The sequence below is a fragment of the Monopterus albus genome, unplaced genomic scaffold (genome assembly GCF_001952655.1).
Source record: "Monopterus albus unplaced genomic scaffold, M_albus_1.0 scaffold12.1, whole genome shotgun sequence".
Lineage (NCBI taxonomy): Eukaryota > Metazoa > Chordata > Actinopteri > Synbranchiformes > Synbranchidae > Monopterus > Monopterus albus.
The window spans coordinates 3,917,306-3,935,686 of record NW_018127892.1 but is presented as its reverse complement, the minus strand read 5'-3'; the positions used below and the strand labels follow the sequence as shown (position 1 = coordinate 3,935,686).

The following is an 18,381-nucleotide window of genomic DNA, read 5'->3' as shown; positions in this document are numbered from 1 at the left end:
GCATTAAACATTGTTTAAATAATTGTCATTCTGAAATATCTGAAACATCTCCACACGCATTCACTCTACAATATTAATAATAATATACGATAGGAAATGAAATGTAGAGCAGAGTAATTTCAGATTCACATATTCTTGAAGTTGTTGGAGTAAACAAAGGCATTGAGGTGATCAAGTCACATCTACTGTACATGTGAGGTCTGATCAGGCTCTGTATTATAACTGGTCCCCAGGTTGTGTAATGGGAATTTGGGGTTCCTCCTCACAACTGTCCTCCTTCCCAACCCAATGAATGCCATGGCCGTTCTCCCTGGCAGGCAGATGTGGCAAATGCTGGCGCTCCAAAGTGGAGAAGGTGGTGAACTGAACTCTCTTCCTCTTGCTGGTGGGTGAGTGGAGGGACTCAGTGTGTGTAGGTTTGCTCCTGAGGGAGCCCACACAGCTGAGGGGAGAGTCTGTAACAGAGGCCAGGCAACTAGGCTTCCTGGAAAGAGAGGCAGCCTTATCAGGCCCAATGTCTATGACAGTGGTTGCAGTCTCGGTGTCTGGCTGGACAGGGCTGCCTGGCACACTCATCACCAGCTCAGCGTCTGTGCCGAGCCATACCCAGTCATGCCTGTGTCCTGTGAGCTCCTGTCCACGAGAGGGGGGCTTCTTGTGCCTGAATTTAACAACGTATGAAATACAGTTCACCAGAAAAACAAGGATAGCCAGACAAAAGACTCCCAACAGAGCATACATGCCAATCTCCAAGTCTGTGAGTGGCCTGTTGACCAGTATTTCTTCACCACTAGTTTCTGCCTCTGCTGTCTTCTGCCCAGGTACATCCACCTTGTTGGAAAAGTTGTTGTAGTTTACCAGGTTCCCAGGTGCTTTTGCAGTACTTGTAAAGCTAACACTGCTTGTATCCTCCACTATCACATTGTCTGAGTCATATCCTTTGCTGCTGTCACTGGGACTGCTCATCATGCTGACATTCAACACACTGGCAGGACTGCTGGGGTTTCCTGAATTGCTGTTCTTACCCACTCCTCCGAGGCTGCCTCTGGTTATCAAAGTTCGATCCGTAGATTTGATGGTGGTTGTGATCTTCTGCATGGCACTCTCCTCTCTGTCTGAGGTTGAGCTGCGTGGTGGAGTTTCCTGAGACGGCTTCCTCAGTTTCTTCTCACTGTCCACCTCTTCTTTATCATTACCATACTCACTACCACCGGCCTTGCTGCTAACAGTGCTGCTACCAAAGCTGCTGATATTGCCATCCTGCCGCCGGCTGCTCACTTGAAACTTAACTTTTAGGCTGCCATTGCCCACAGCCACAGTACTTTTTCGTTTGGACTTCTGGCAAGCCTCACAGATGGACATTTCTACTCTGACCAGCGCTCCCTCTCCCTCTCCTTCTGCCACCACAGTTGGAGGCGTGCCCTGCACCGACACCACCCCCTGATCTAGTGATGTCACTGTCACACGGTAGTAGGCTGGATCATAAATGTCAAGAGGCGTCTGGTTGCCATCACTGAACTGCACCCAGGCACTGACCAAAGCTTCCTGAAAGAACAGAAAATGGCAGAAATTGTAATTGTGTGCCCTGTAAAGCTTATCTTTGAGACAGTGAAATCGATGAAGATTGTTACCTGTTTAGGGCTCCGTAGCACCTCTTGTGTGGTTGTGGTAGCCACGATAGCTCTGTTGCTTCCTGGACTGAGCTGTAAGGTCATAGAGAGGTCTGTAACCATCTGGACCCCCAACTCTGTGATGGTCACTTTGTCATCCACGACTTTGATTGTTGTCTTAGCCAAGATTATGTCAGACAGTGGAGAAAACACCTGTCATAGAACAATATCCAATATAGTAAATTAATTAGGGCACCTCAGACTGTATTTCCTTATCAGGGTCAGTTCATCTGGATCAAAGTAAAACTTGAATCCAACTTTTGTCTACTCAAAGAGGAAACTACCCTATCCGATTTGTGTTCTGAGTAGCAGATTCTTGCTCTGACCTTAGTCACAGGTTGTTGGGGCAGTGGTTATTCCAAGCAGGGGTTGAGTTAATTACCTGGATGGTGGTGGTCCCATAGTCCCGTCCAGACAAGACCCTCCCAGCCTGTAGCCTTGCCACTTGAGGGTTTTCCACCTTCATGAAGTATCGAACGAGCCTAGTGACATCCACCTGCCAATCAGAGCCCAGGAAATAGGCCTTAGGATCTCGAGGGTCTGCCTGCTCTGCCATGAAGTGAGTTAACACTCGCACCAGTGCATGCTGAAACTGCAGCATGCAACCTTTCCCCTTCTTGTCGTCATCTTCACTGTTCCAGCCAGATCTGGGACATAAGCACAAAGGCACACATGCAGGTCACACCTATCACACAGTGAATGCTTTGACCTGCTATACCCCAGTCACTTAGCCCTTTCTCTGTGTTTGGTTGGATCACATTGAAATATTGCAGTACATGTGTAAACAGATGGTTAGTTTGTGTCCCACCTTTTTGAGGTTAGTATTGGTACCCTCCAGCTTTTGATCTGGCTCAGCTCTGTGTCGGACACCTCAATCTGGAGGGGGAGTTGGGGCATCCACACGTTCAGTTCAAGCTGAGCACTCAGGTAGCTGTAAGTGAAGTTCACCACCATCTTCACTTTACCCTTTGTCTCCATGCCATTCACAAAAACATAGTCACATCTGTCTGACACCTGGATAGGAAGAGGTAAAAGGAACATACAGTAAATATGTTAGGATTTTACTTTCTATGATAATGTCAAGCTTTGTGCAAATGCACTTATAGTATGTAAACAAGCCAGATCAAGGAGATGTGAGACAAATAAATATTTTCATAAAAGCTACTATTTTAACAAATAGTCCATTCAAACAAAACAAATGGCCTTGCAGCAGTTTTATACTGCATGTGTTACCATAGCAATGTCACCTGGCTGTCATAAACTACTGCGATGATCACCAGTCCGAAGCTTTAGGAAGAGGCAGCATTGCAATTTTATGTTAATCAAAATATCATGTGGTGCAGTCCTTCACAGATAAGTGCATTCATTACACCATAATTTCTAATGTGACCTTGGTAAGTTTGGGCGACTGCTGAAAGATCTCATGGACATTCTGAGACAGTCGGGAGGTTTTCCTTGGTCCTCTCAACAGCCACTGTTTTCAACAAATTGGATAATTAACACAGCATTGAAATGCAGTCACCAGCCAGAGAAAGTGCACAGGGGAGTGGAGGGTGGAAATGGTGACTTTGACAGGCAGCCTAAGGAGGAATACAAATAGCACATAGACTCCTGCTCTCATTTGCGTGAACCCAGCAGTTAGCTACACTATGTGCTGTCACAGAGACCTGCTATTTTGTGTCATCATTACATCTGAGCATCAGTCATCCCATATGGTCGAAGCTTAAGCTTTAGAATGACCACATTGCTGTGTGTCATTCTTGCTGCTGAGATGCCCCGGCTTCTTCTTTGTGAATAACCCTGTGGTGGATTTATATCCAATTAGTAGATTTACACTATGTGGCATTGATGCCCTTGAACAGTTGTTATGGAAAATTCTGAATGTGAGCCATGAGCATGCAACAGTATACTGGGACTGCAGTCCTCATGTTTTACCAAGTGCTCCAGTGAACTTAACATGAGCCATGTTTGAAGGCTTTTAATGTGCCATCCGCCCACTGATCCTAGTCACAATCTCATTCTGTAGCCAAGAATGTCCCTCAGTGTTTTTAGTGTTAAACGATATACAGTATTTATGGAAATGGGATTTGTCTTTACTACACTACCCAGTGATAAAAGTCAGGCACACATTGGTTATTATCCAGCTGTGACTGTAGTTTTCTTTGCAAATTAAACAAGCTAAATAAGTTTTAATAAATATGAAGAATGAATGCATCTCTTGCAAAATGCATTTCTTCTTGTAAGCCTTATGCTTAGTTCAGGCACTATATAAATCAGATTCCTATGCCATAGCAGTAAAAGCTTTGATTGATTAAATAGGCATCTATGCACAATATGTCTCTGCTTAAAATGTTGAGGTGTCAGTCGTCTCATTGTGAACTGACAAAGAGAATGCCTGCGTTGGTCAAGTCTCTCCATCATTCACGCACATATTGAAACTTGCTGATTAGATTTCTTTTGTTTTGTTCCATGAACTGTCCATTCTAGATAAATCCTTTCTCATCTATCACTAGCAGATGTGATATTCTTCAGGCACGCCAGAAGAGAAACGATAGCTGAGTCAAGCTGTTGGACTAAGAAGATTAAAGAAGAAAATATTTGTGACTGAAGCGGTTACAGTAAGCTTAGAACAACCCCAAAGACAGCTACATTACAGAGTTTAAAAGAATGATTTAGTCCACCAGCAGGCTCTTGACCCCCTCACGTAATCCAGTTTTTCTTATAACTGACAGCCATCTGCACTAAATACATCTGCATTCACTGTATATACTGTACTGTTAATCTCCACATGGAGCAGCCAAATACTATACTGATTTATTAACTCCTACATCTGTTGTTTGCTAAGCCTGTTTGTGGTATATTTGACCAACAACAAAAGTATTAGAGGGCCACAGTCCACTGAATGTCTTCATTCTTTCTTTACAGTGCCACTTTGCCCTTGATCAAATACATTCACAGTCTCTGACCTCAAGGGACCAGTGGCCTGACTTTCAATTTCATCAGTAAACAAAGCCGGCTTTTGGCAGTCAGCCACACTCGGGTTCATAGGATAAAAAGGGCAAGTCACGAGATCGGAGTATAGGGGCATATTGTGAAGTTTTCTGTGGCGAGTGATTTAGCACAGTGGGCGTTCATTGTTGGGGAGACTGATGGACGATGTACAAGTCCAGCTAAGAGCTTATTTTACCATGTGTGAAAGAGGCAGAGAGTGACTTTGGTACAAGTTATTTATCCACCAGAGTTCTTACCATGAAACCAACCTTGCCTCTGTGAAGCATGTTTTTAATGGCCACTTCAGATTACCCTCCAACCACTTAGTGGACTGATAAGACAAACATCTCACATTCTGTTTATTGCTGCTAAACCCATTTTTGTTCTCTGAGTTCTTTACAGCTTTAAATAAAACCTTTGAAAAAAACATTCTGGGCAACTTCACCACTTACATTTCAACATCATTGTCCATTTTATGTCTTAAGATTCTACGGTAAAACCACTGTACTTAGAATGTATAAAATAAAAAGATTGAAATGATGAATCAGAAGGATATGGTATATAGTGTAGATGTGTATGAGGAGAAAAAAAATACCTTGAGAACATCTTCATCAGTGGAACTACAGTCTGTGTAGTCAGATACATCAGTTACACCTCCATCTTCCTCCACAGCTACTGTCCTCACAGGTATCACCACCTTCTTTCCAGTCAATACAGCTGTGTTCATGATGTCTGTGTCCTGCAGAGATAGGACAAATGCGCCATAGTCAAAACACAAAAATAACAAATCTCATTCACTAATTTAATATTATTTTACACTTTATATGGTGCAAGTACTGTACTACACAGCTTCAGGCTTTAGCAATAGGTGTAACGGGATGCAAGAAGAGGAAGGTAGGAGTGTTAGCAATAGGTGTAACGGGATGCAAGATAAGGAAGGTAGGAGAGTCGGGGCAATGAATTGCGACTCAGCAGCCCTGTTGACTTAGGACGGCAGTTTTTTCTCTATTTTTTTGCACAGACGTGTCTCAGAGGGACGCTGTGTCAGTTCAAGCATGGTCTAATAACTAGAGGCATAGATGTAGACTGAAAATAACTTCTATATAGATAGAGTATGGTCTGTTCTTTAATGCTCAATGTACAGTATTATTAAATAGGTTGGGCAATTGTGGCAAAGAGAGCACCACATAATGGTGAAACAGATGGATATGTGTTGCTTGTAAAAATGCACAGTTTTAAATGAAGCGAAAGTAACTGAACATTGGTTATGTATGTGTATGTGTGTGTGTGTGTGTGTAGCTTAGTATTGAGAGCAGTGGACCGCAGCCCGGTCAAGTTCTGTGAATAATGATCAGTTAAATCAAATTTAAACAGACACTTGGCTACTCAAGAATATGAAAATGAAGCAGATGGATACATGACTCTCGACTATAAAAACTAGTTTAAATGAAGCCGAAATAACTTTTTTTTTCCTCCAACTCTCATTACAATATATGTTGTAACTGCAGTACTACAAAATAATGATCATAAGGTTGTGTCAGTAAGGCTTTCACCATTATACAGAAGTACTGAGCAGTAGCACTTGCAGGAGTTCATGGAGCAAGGCTAAGAGTGATCAGTCAATGCTAATGTCCCCTTGAGCCAGCCATCAAATCTGTTGCTCTCAGCCTGAGGTCAGCTTCTAATCCGCAAGCAAGATGTACCATGTCAAATTCACAAATAAGCATGCTCTAGCATATCCTCATGACTTCAAGCACTCAAGCACCATTATGATGGAAATGTGGTAATAAAAACTCTGAAATTCGGTATAAACATCCCACTGCCAACATGTATGGCATGAAGTAAAATCATTCTTAGCTTTTAATTGTATAAATGACATATTTAACGAATAATGTGTAGTTGAACAAAATGCTAAGACAGAACAGAAGAAAGGGCAAACGGAGTATATTATGTGACAGGTTGTCAATGCCATGTCATTCCAGCAGACAGTGGTGTGCTAAGAAGTCAATGACCCAGTTGAAAGATAATAACTCCGATTCAATAATGTGATTCCAAGTGGTGTAAACTCTTGTGTAACGTTCCATATTTAGCAGGGAAGATTATATCATAGACAGAGTATGATAAAGGGGTATGCGACACCAAAATAGAAGCCATGAAGCATCTGTTACGAGGAAAGGATGACTACATATTGCACACCAGAACAACACAGAAGAGAGACATCAGCTAGCTGACAGTCGACAACACAAGGTCAGTCTGCTCAAAATAGAACCCATTTACTAAACAATCCAAGGCAGATCCAGCCTTCTGTGGATGCAAACCACACAGGAATGGATCAGACCAAAGTTTGTTTTATGATTTCTTCATGCACCAGTTCTCAAAGAATGCAGTGCATTGGCATTATTGGAAAAGCTGCTGTCAGTAACGCTGATGCTGATTATAATGATTATTAGGAGTGCCATGGAAGCTGTTAACTAACGCACCATTACAAGAGGAGCCAGGCCAACAAAGTCTCTCTGAGTGGTGTAGATCCTTATGGCTCCTTCAGTCTTAGCGACATTTTTGGATGCGGACGGTAGCTCCAGCTTCCATATGATCACCTGACTGTCGAGAGGACTGCTCAGCTCCTCAACCTCAAAATCCATTTGAAGCACCTCCAGTAGACTGCTTTCAAGCCTGGATGAGAGGTAAAAAGCAGGGTTAGTTATGCAGATATAATATGTATAGAATAGCTGCATTCCTACCTACACTTCCAATACAACAAATGATCCATAAAAATGAAGATAAACAAGGCAAAACAACAACATATACTGAAAAATGAATGCTACTGCAGCTTGCCAGTGTCAAACTGTATTATCGTTTGGTGCAAGCAATAAAACATTTTTACTGTTCTATTTAGAAAGGATCTAATTCTTTCAACACCTTCATTACAGTAGCAGCAGAAAAACAAAATCTTTCCACCGCCAGTGATAACTCAGTAGGATTATTTCACCACCAGAGTCTCGAATTCCTTTCCCTTCATGTTGAGGTGACTGCATCTGAATAGAGGTGAAGTGATTATACAGCAGTGCATCCTGCACTTCAGCCTGTGGCTTACTGCTCTGAGCACAGGGCAAGTCATGGTAGATCCAAATCCACAACTAGTGCAACCCAGAGGAAAAATACAACACATTGGCTTTTGTTTTATTGTGTCTTTGAGTGTCTAATAAAGACACATTTCACATTAGGTTGTTAGATCATGGCCTCATTAATAGTCTCCCACTATGTTGGCTCTATGGCTATGAGCCATAGAGTAATGACTTGGCCCTGGGAGGCTGTACTTGTAATGTTGCTTGTAGTTAAATGCTAACATCAGTATGCTAACACACTGATGTTTATCATAATGTTTATCATGTTAGTTTTGTAATTTATCATTCTATTTAGCACTAAACACAAAGTAGAGCCAAAGCTGATGGGAATAGCATTTTTTGTAAGTAATGGGTCATCATAGTATTGGACAAATTAAAAATTCAACCTGATAGTAGCACTAGATTAAAAATCAGGGGATCACAAAAATTATTACAATTAATCCTGAGGAGAAGATGGATGTGGGTATTAAATTTCCTGACAGTTAATTGATCATTAATAGATTCATTGTTGTATATGATTTGATATTTTACTAGATAAGTGCAAACTTTCATCTGCTTGTGACATTAGACGCAAAGTCAGAAGATCACAAAGTCAGTGTCCTCTGGTGTCCTTGAATGTGTGCAATTGAATTCATGTCAATTCTTTCAGTATTTGCAAAGATAGATTAGTCTGGCACCCTGATAGCTGTGTGTGTGTTTTCTAATTTAAAGCCTACACAGGATTAAAATCTCATAATACAAAGAGTGATGACTGACCTGGTTTTCAGTTCGAGGTGTCCTGTCATCAGTCTTTTATCATTGTGGTCTATGAAGAATGTGCTTTTTTTTGGGCTGCAGGGGGATTTTTCATTGCAATTCCACTAATGGACACTAGGAAAATTCGAGTGGCAGTACCATATCCAGCTCTCATGATATATTCATCGTCCAGCCGTGGACATTTATTGCAGTTCTCCCCCACCCCCTCTGTTTCCTGTCTGTCTCTCCATGACAAATTTGGGGATGCCCAAAATGACCAGAAGCAACCTGCAGTAATCACAGGTTTTGAGTGTCATTCAGAAACACTTTAACCACTCAACAGAGGTAAGGAAATATGATGCAGTCACGTTGCGGCTGTAATATACTATAGCTGACTGACAGCTACAAATGCACCAAAAGAACCTCATTTACTCTATGCTTCAAAGGCAGTATATATTAGGCCCTATATACTGCAGGCTGCAATAACCAATAGACCATATACCCCTGTTGTATAGATTCAGTTATCATTTTAATGTCTGCTATCAGACTTTGTCTGCAATTGTTTCATATTCAGGAAACTGTTGCCATTGTTAAAAGAATAAAGTAACCTGATAAAGACTGAGACTGGATTTTTTTATGACACTCAGCTCGAAATTCATAGCGAGATCTTATGAATTTGGCCCCAGAGAGATTTTTAAGACAGGGATGTGATCCCAGCAGTTGCGACAAGACCCAGTCCCAACCCCCCTAAAACTGTAGAAGGCTTTGCATCTTCAGGCTGTTTCACAAACTAAAAAAGAATAGAGCTGAATTTATTTGTTCTGGCCATACCCTGGAGTTGATGTTGATGCTAAATGTGCGTAGAATAAAAGGTAGTCTGAGGACAGTGGCATCGTGCATGCACAACAAAGTATAAGCCTGTGTAACTTATAATGGCCTCTCAGTGATGCCAGCTAGAACAGAGTGTCCAAGCCATAGATTAAATTTTCTCCCATGGCTCAAGATAGTATCCTCGGTTTTATTTCTTGGCACTGTATTGCACTATATAAAAAATATATTGGTGGACAAAAACACAATAACTATGCACATATCCACATCCACATGGACATTATCAGACCCTCTGTGCAGACACAGCTCGGCATGAAAATGGCCTCTAACAGGCTGCATACCAGTTGTCTTTCTGCATTAATGCAACGACACTCGGAGAAACTGCAAATCATATGTTGTTAAAGGACACATTTGGTATTTTTCAAGTTGTTCTTAATACAGTGTTGACGTGCACATGTGCACATGGGACTAGGTCTTAGTTGTTGAAACTTCTTCTTCTTTCCACACTGATCGTAAATGTTTCCACCCAGAAAGTGACAACACCGTAAAAGATGAGGGACAAAATACACAACTGTTGTTCTGAGCAAATGTGCACTCCAAAGTTTGTCTGAGGCTAAAACGAAGCTTCACGTGCCCCACTCAGGTACTTTGAGTGGATATCAATCTCTGTAAAGCAATTTAACTCCACTGTGGCAGAGGGATATTTTCTAATAGTCGTGTGTAGGTTTGTTGCTGTTAGCCAGTTTTTACTCCTCAAGTCGTGCTCGAAGGTAACTTTGAACCAAGTTTGTACTTTGCAGATTTGAGAGCTCGAGTATTTTTCCAGTTTGTGGTTTTAGGACACCGGTAAAACTCGCTCCAACTCTGTGCCTATCGGTGCTTACAAAAGTCCTTTTTTGTATGCCTCTCTCACTCAACAATATCTGCCCAAATACAGGGAAAGACGGAGATGTAGTATAATTGAATCATTTTAGCATATTGCTCAGAGACCTGAGATTAAAATTAATGGCAGTCTGGTCAAGCATCAAAACTAGATATGCTTGACTCACATAAACATGTCTATATCCCCTTAAGTATCCATTAAAACAGATATCCATGAGATTGGGGATGCTGCTGTGCTATTAGGTCCTCGGTCATTCTTGTGAAGCTTGCAGGGGAAGGATGCTTCAACAGCTTGTCTATGGCCAGGAGTCTGTCTGTGAATAGCAATGCTTTAATATTAGGATCCAAACCCAGCTGCTGCAAGAGAAGATTAAAAAAAAAACTTTAATGCATATATATACAGCAGATATTTTTAATGTTCACTAAAGACAAAAATTCAGCGAACTTCCCAGCGTGGTGCCACAGTAGGTGCTCTCTGCAGGGGTTTTGGTATGTTAATGACATTTTAGAGAGGATTAGCTGAAATGACTGAGTGGAAAAATATGTTAACCCATAAATAAGTTGTGATAAACAATGTCATAAATGGGGAAAACAACTTAATGAGGACAGCCTATTTGTACAAACAAGAGCAATGTTTTGTCTAATTAAACTGATGTGTCTATAGTTGTATAACTTCTCAAGTTAGTATTTGAAAACCCCACACGTTTAGCTTCAGATAATTTTAATATATCCCTGTACTGGAGTGTTTTTTTCATGTTATATGGAAGTGACGTTCACTGAGAAATATTTTCCTTTTTCTTTTTTGGCATCCTGGCCAGCCACACACACACAGATTAGAGCTTTAGCTTTACAAGAATTTCTTGGAGCTCTTCTGCAGGCAGAAATAATCTGACTGAGTTTGAGTTCAGTCACAGTGGATTCCTTTTTGGAAGCACTGGCAATCTTGAATGGCAAATAAAATTAAAATCAGGCACACAATAACAACATAAATTCTTCAGAATGCACGTTACATTCCAGACTGTTGGAGAGTTAGTTAGGACCTAAATGACCTATTAGCCATGCATGACAGTGTTGATGTTGCTCCACAACTTACATCCAAGCTGAAATATCTTGACAGTTCATGGTGTGTGTATAGCCATGAAAATTTGAATAGACATTCATGGTCCCCAGAGGAGAAATCCTAATGACCCTGACTTTCCCATTATCACAACTATGAGGTTGGCATCTGTGACTGAGTGAAATGCCTCGACAACTACTGGATGGATTGCCATTAAATTTGGTACAAATATTCATATCTCCCCCTGGATGAACTGAAATAACTTTGGGGGTCCCCTCGATCTTTTAACTTGTTCATTAGGTCAAAATTTTAATTTGTCCTATATTTGGTTTACAACCAAATGCTTGCAAAACTCAGGACATTATTTACCTATTGGCCTAGTTTGTGTTCATTAATTAGCAAATATTATCATGGTATCATATGTAACTTGCATATAGAGTTTGCATTGCACTCAGAAGAATTAGTGCATTGTTGTTGCTGTATTAATTAATGGTGACTGAGGAGGGTTGCACACTGTGTCAAGAAGACACTTCTGTTGTTGAGGTCATCTTCTGAAAAAAAGTGACTAACTATTGCTGACTGACCCTAAAACAACACCACATCACTGGCCATGAAAGCTCAAACATGCCTCTACTTCCTCCGCAAACTGAGGAGAGCCAGTGTGTCACCCCCTGATGACACCTCCCACCCCGCACACTCCCACTTCAGACTCCTGCCTTCAGGGAGAAGGTATCGGAGTCTTCAGGCCCACTCCATCAGACTTACAAACAGCTTCATCCACCAGGCTGTGAGGATGCTGAACCCTGTTCACTTAGATTTATCCTAATTATGTCAATCCAGTTTTTATTCTATTCTACTCTATTCTATTTTTATTTTGCTTTATTCTATTTTAGTTCCTAAATGTTATGGCACCTAATACTAGGTGAGAGAGAAGCGGTATTTCGATTTTCTGTATGTCTTGCACATATGGTCAATCGACAATAAAAAAATCCTTGAACCTTCTTTGGCATCATATGCATGCTAACATGCTAAACTAAAATGCTCAACATGGTAAACCTGCTAAACATCAGCGTGTTTGCATTGTCTTGGCATGTTGTTGTGCCACTGCCTATTTTGTCTGCATTTCATTTTTCTGTAAGAGGGTTATACAGAACCTAGTGTGAAACAAAAGAACTGAAACAGAGGTTTGACTTAAGGCTGATGTTGTGCCTGCAAGCTAGGAAGCAAACATGTAAGACAGAGGAGGCTGGAAAGGACATGCATAAACTTTTTACCCTGTGTTGTCTGTGTCCTTTTTTTTTAAAAAGTGTCTTGTAATTTCAGGAGGCTAGGGCCATGGTTTTATGACTTAACTCTTAAATGAACTCAACGTATCTGCGTTGACTGAAAAAAGCTGAACTCAGCTGAATATGAAATGAAATTTGATATAAGCTGCTTCTTTAGGAAAGGATACAGGCTTGATTAACTGGGTTATGGAGTACGTTAGGTATCTCTTAGGAGCCCAAAGAGCTAAATTTGCTAAACCAATCTGTAAATGTCTTGTAAAGAATTTAGGTGTTGTTTTTAAAATGGCTTACTATAGTTTTACTATAACTACCTGTTTGCACCTTTTAGCATGCAGGTTAAAATAGGTTTTACTATAGGCCAGGAGTACATGGACGTGCAAAGCTGGTAAATGTTTAGAAATGATTAAAGCACAGAGGAGAAGAAATAAATGGGAAAAAAGCAATAGCTATTTACAGTGGGCAGCTTTATGGCAGGCACCCTTAGAGAATAAGAGATGTCCTCCTCAGCACAGTATGCTACTGCAGTGAGCCATTGTCTGACTTGCACAGCAAAGCTGGTTGGCTTTTACTCCACAAGTGCAGAGACCAATATATAGGCTAATATGCTTTGCACGATATGCACTACAATAGGGCCACTTTAAACAAACCAGTGACTAGAATTACCCCCTCGCTGCTTTATGCCTTTGCCAGCCAGTCAAGTTTCAGTTTACATGAATAATTTATGTCGACAAAATATGCTAATATATATGTAGAGAAGATTTTGAAGGAATTTGAAGATGTTTTGTAAAAGTGTGTAAAGTATTCCTGAGCTCCTGAGATATTGCATTGATGAGAATGCGACAAACAGAGGGACAGACAACCTGCAAACATAATGCCTCTGGCCACAGCTATTGTCTGGCACGGAGGCTTCTTGGTCCTTTGTAGTGTTGTTTGTCCCTTCAAATAACAGCAATTTAAGCATACTGTAAAAATATGTTATAAAATTCCCAGCAATAAAGTGAAATTGACCTGCGTGAATAGCCACATATTAAACACACATAACAGAAAGACTCACCTTTTTCCAGGTATAGGAGCCTTTCTCTGGCAAATCACAGCGATGACTCCATCTGCACCCATATCCAAAGTGATGTCCCATAGTAAAGAGTTACTGGGTGTCGCTGTTCGAAAGATTACACCTTTCTTTACAGTTGCTCTGTGAAAAGTCCAAAACAAAAAGGTCAACAATGTGGTGAAAATATTAAGTCCCAATCGATTTCAAGTGAATGAACACTTATTTTTCCAAAGTGGTGTATATAATGTTTCACATTATATACATTTAGTTAACAAAACATTTGTTTATGTCTTTTGGAATTTGCTGTTGACATACAGCATTAAGTTCGATTGTCAGCATTATGAGAAAGGCCATTTTCCTCAGAGTGAAATTTATCCCTTCAGGTTATTACCATAAATCAATTTTTTTCTAACAAAGTGGCTTACGTCTTATTTATTATGTATTATGCATAATAAAATAAATGTTAAACTCAGACAAGGGTCCCCCACTCATATCCCTCTGCCCATTTAAAACACTAAGAAAACAGTGCTCATTGTGTGTACCCCCTAAAAAATAATTGTAATACTGATTACAGTCTTCCGCTGTAGCAATACGAGCACTGGTCAAACACTCTCAGCATGTGTTGCTTTTTTCTTTTATACAGTCACACCTATAAGACCTTCAGTGTATCGAGCAACAGCCCAGCCAAGTTGTCTTAAACAGTTCAGAACAACATTCTTAACATTCTTTGATTTCTATCTGTATTCATAGCTTTTTTGGTCTTTCTGTGAAACTTTGAGACAAACTCAAAGTGTTGAGTGTGACCTCTGAGGAGGTGTAATATATGGTGCAGTGGGAGCAGGAGCAGTGTGACGCTGAACACCTCTCCTGCGCCAAGTGGGGCTGGGATTTAAAACATGAGACACTGCTCCTTGTTCAGCACAACAAAACAAGCTACTGTACCAGCATCATCTCTTAATTGAAATATTTAAGATAATTGCTTACTGAACTTGTGGTCAGTGTTTTGTGCACATTTTGCACATTTGCTTGCGCATGTCTCCGGTGTGGAGTGTTCAACATGCAACATGTAATCTGAAAGGACGTTCTGCAGTATCCGCTGATCTTGCATGGTTCTGCTGCAGAGCCACACTCTCATAACTGAGTCCAAAACAGAAAGATCTCCATTGTTTCTTGTCTCTTTCTCAGAGCGAATGGATTTGGTTCATCTTTTGTAATACTGCTAAAAGTTCAAAAAGAGCTCATAGGTTAAAGGTCAAAATTAAAAAGGGATGACTAAGCACTGTCTTTTTCAACGGTGGCTTTAATCCACTGTGGCCCAGGAGACTTTCAGTATCCGTTCCAGGTGCACAGCACAAAAGCTGATTAAGATGGGTTCAACCAGGGAGGACAGGGTCAAAAGGTGAAATCATGTAGTGCTGTGACTGGCTGGAAAGTCGTTTAGTCATGATCGCACACAGCTGAATGCCAGAGTTTTGGAGTTAGTGGACACTTTAATGATCATTTTGTATTTTTTACCATAATTATAAAGAAAAAGATAGAGAAAATAGTAGTGTTGGAGCCTCTGACCTCTCACTCTGCCAATTTCCGCACAGGAGTTGCTACGGAGTGTATCAAAAAACACTCTGAACTTACAGATTTGGACTCCCACTTATTAAGTCGCTTCTGTTTCTGAGCTGTTCTCGTTAAATAAAAGGACAAAAAGCCATGAAATAGGTGCTGCATGGTCTATCTGTTACTTTAGTAAATTAAACTAGCTGCTCTGTGTACTGCACATAACAAGCTCAGGAAAAGGTGTAGCCAGTCCATTGTTATCAGTCAGATGTTTCCCAGGAGGCAGAAGAGGCAATGACACAAGGCACAAATACTGAGTCTGGGTTAACTGAGCAAAGAGAAATACATGCGGTTTTCATGTAAACAGGCTACAGCTTTTCTTACCGCTCTTAGTGGCAATACAATATTAATTATTTCTGCCTCTACAGTCACATTGGAATTCACATTACTCTGCCACACAGACCCCATACTGTATGTCAAAATCTCCAAGTGTGGTTTTTACTCTTCAGTTTTTGTACTAATTAAATGAAAAGATATAACATGTCAATGACTTTTACAGGTGCCAATGTGTGTTTTGTTGGACAGACTAGCTGTTTCCAGTCTTTATGCTAAGCTAAACTAACTGGCTGCTCCTGGTACCTTCATATTTTAAATCTTACAATCTTCTCATCTAAGTCTTGGCAAGAAAGCAAATAAGCCTATTAAAATATCAAACTGGTGTTTTTAAGTGCAGAAGCAAAAACTATAAAACACCTTTCACATGTAATGCATTAGCCATTGCACATATTTATCAAAAAGGAGCTTTTTGTGCTTTATAGTACAACTTACTGTACACCATCAGTTCAGCCAACACTGCATTTTCATTATGGTGTTTAGCCACTGTAGGGGTTTATAAGTGCAGTGTCATCATTTGCTTTCAATTGGGAAAAGCCTTTATCCAACATAATTAATGAGGTAAGCAGAATGGCATGCTCAAAGTATTAATGAGAAATCATAGCACTGTTAATTTATTAATGGCTTTTGGATAATATGTCCTGCTGAGAGGAAACACCTCTATGGATTGAAGGAAGCAGGGTGGTGACTAATAAAAAGTGACAGTAACAAGAAGACTTTTCTAAAGCCCCTTTTCTTTCTCTCTCTCTTTCAGCCCCTCTTGTTTAAAAAAAATTAATAAATAAATGGTGCCTTGCGACTGGAAGAGGCATGTTTCTTCTGAGTGGTTGGAAGCAGGAACCAGTGTCCGTGGCTTTGGTTAGCAGGCCCTGAGGAGGCAGTTAGTGGGGGGGGGAGGCACCAGGGCAGAGAAGATGGATGGCTGTTGAGACTGAAGCTGACAGTGTATGAGAGGAAAGCAGCTCTCAGGTGCTGCACCTGCCATCCATCTCACTTCTGACCAGGCAAGGCATGAGTGGCATTATTGTTTCACCGTTTACATACTCTTCATTCGCTCACACACACACTCACGTTAAAAATGCTGCTACACATATACACACAAACTGGCACAGATATAGAAACACATGTTGTCTAATACAGTTAAAACGCATCGTGTCTCTTGACCATCATCCGTTAGTTCCCTCTCTTGTTTATTTGTGGAATAAACTTATTTGAAAGGTGACAGAACCATGGCCAACAATGGAAAGAGACAATGAGACAAGTCAAAAATACAAATAGACAACACACAAAACAGAGACTGATCAAAGACATACATGATAGATTATATCCTCTGAGTGAGCTAGACAGCACAGTCCAGATGTATTTCATCACCAAGACTGCTGCTGAGGGTTAGTAATTACTTCCCTGATATAATTTGTGTTCCCATCTTTGGTTTTTTTGACTTCATCACTGCAGGGCCGCAGTGCCATCGGTGAACCCCAGTGCAATCAGAAACAGATGCAATCGTTAATTATGCAGGCAAATGCCCATCGTTTAGCCAGTCTGATAGCCAGCCATCGGCAGCGTTCTTATAGTACTTATGGAACAGTTCAGGGAGTTGGGGGGATGCTCATGCCAACACTTGTGCCAGATGGCACACCACTAAAAATGGATGTAAAAGTCCTATTTGTCATAGAGATGAATGATTAGGCTCCCCAGATGAAGAGCTCACTGACATAGTGTCCTGGAGATACACAAGCTCAGGTTTATTTATTCCCACAATGCTGACTTTAAATAATACCTTTACTCTAGAATAAGACAAACCATTCTGGATCTTAGCTCACTTTTAACAGAAAAACAAACAAAATGTAGCATCATTCTTAGTGAGCATACATTAAAGGGATAATGTAATTACCTTTCACGTGGATAGTGTGATGATGACACTCCATCATCACTCCATAGAGTGAAGATGTACAATACTTTATATGACCTTTATCAAACTCTCATTAGGAATGAAGGTTTTGTTTCACTGGAACAGACAGGTGTGGCTGGTCTTTTGCTCTGTCGACCTCATATATGTATGTCCCTTGTCTCCAGCTATACACATCAGTAACCAGTTTATCATGCTGATGAGAGAGTGTTACATGAAGCTTAATGGGACATTCAGACAATGATAAAACATACAGACAGCTGTTGAGGACTGGATGCAGTGGCCATGTTAATGTGGTGACAAGCTGGGGCACAGCACTGTGTTACTGACTATGTAAGTCAGAGGATTATGCCATGTTTATGTAATGTAAAACAGGGATTTTCAGAGTTTAGTTGCCTTTAGTTGCCCAACCAGTCCACATGTGTTTCGTGGATCTGGAGAAGGCATTCGACCGTGTCCCCCACAGCGCCCTGTGGGGGGGTGCTCCGGGGTCCGGGGCCCTTTGCTAAGGGCCGTCCGATCCCTGTACGACCGGAGCAGGAGCTTGGTTCGCATCGCCGGCAGTAAGTCAGACTTGTTTCCAGTGCATGTTGGACTCCGGCAGGGCTGCCCTTTGTCACCGGTTCTGTTTATTATTTTTATTGACAGAATTTCTAGGCGCAGCCAGGGGCCGGAGGGAGTCCGGTTTGGGGACCACAGGATCTCGTCTCTGCTTTTTGCAGATGACGTTGTCCTGTTGGCCCCATCAAACCAGGACCTCCAGCATGCACTGGGGCGGTTTGCAGCCGAGTGTGAAGCGGCTGGGATGAGAATCAGCACCTCCAAATCTGAGGCCATGGTTCTCAGTCGGAAAAGGGTGGCTTGTTCCCTTCAGGTTGGTGGAGAGTTCCTGCCTCAAGTGGA

The 18,381-nt window shown here is 41.2% G+C and overlaps 1 protein-coding gene across 1 annotated transcript in view; it reads right to left on the bottom strand.

Annotated features, from left to right (window-relative positions):
• Positions 1–117: 117 nt before the first annotated feature.
• The window catches only part of LOC109954956 (transmembrane protein 132D), a 28,113-nt gene continuing 9,849 nt past the window's right edge, over positions 118–18,381 (bottom strand). Inside the window, exons 3-9 of the mRNA XM_020590657.1 lie at positions 13,629–13,766; positions 7,142–7,334; positions 5,257–5,400; positions 2,479–2,684; positions 2,053–2,317; positions 1,632–1,823; positions 118–1,545 (exon numbers count right to left, since the gene is read on the bottom strand). Coding sequence (XP_020446313.1) covers positions 217–1,545; positions 1,632–1,823; positions 2,053–2,317; positions 2,479–2,684; positions 5,257–5,400; positions 7,142–7,334; positions 13,629–13,766 — 2,467 coding nt within the window. The 3' untranslated portion in view covers positions 118–216. The remainder of the gene's footprint in view (positions 1,546–1,631; positions 1,824–2,052; positions 2,318–2,478; positions 2,685–5,256; positions 5,401–7,141; positions 7,335–13,628; positions 13,767–18,381) is intronic.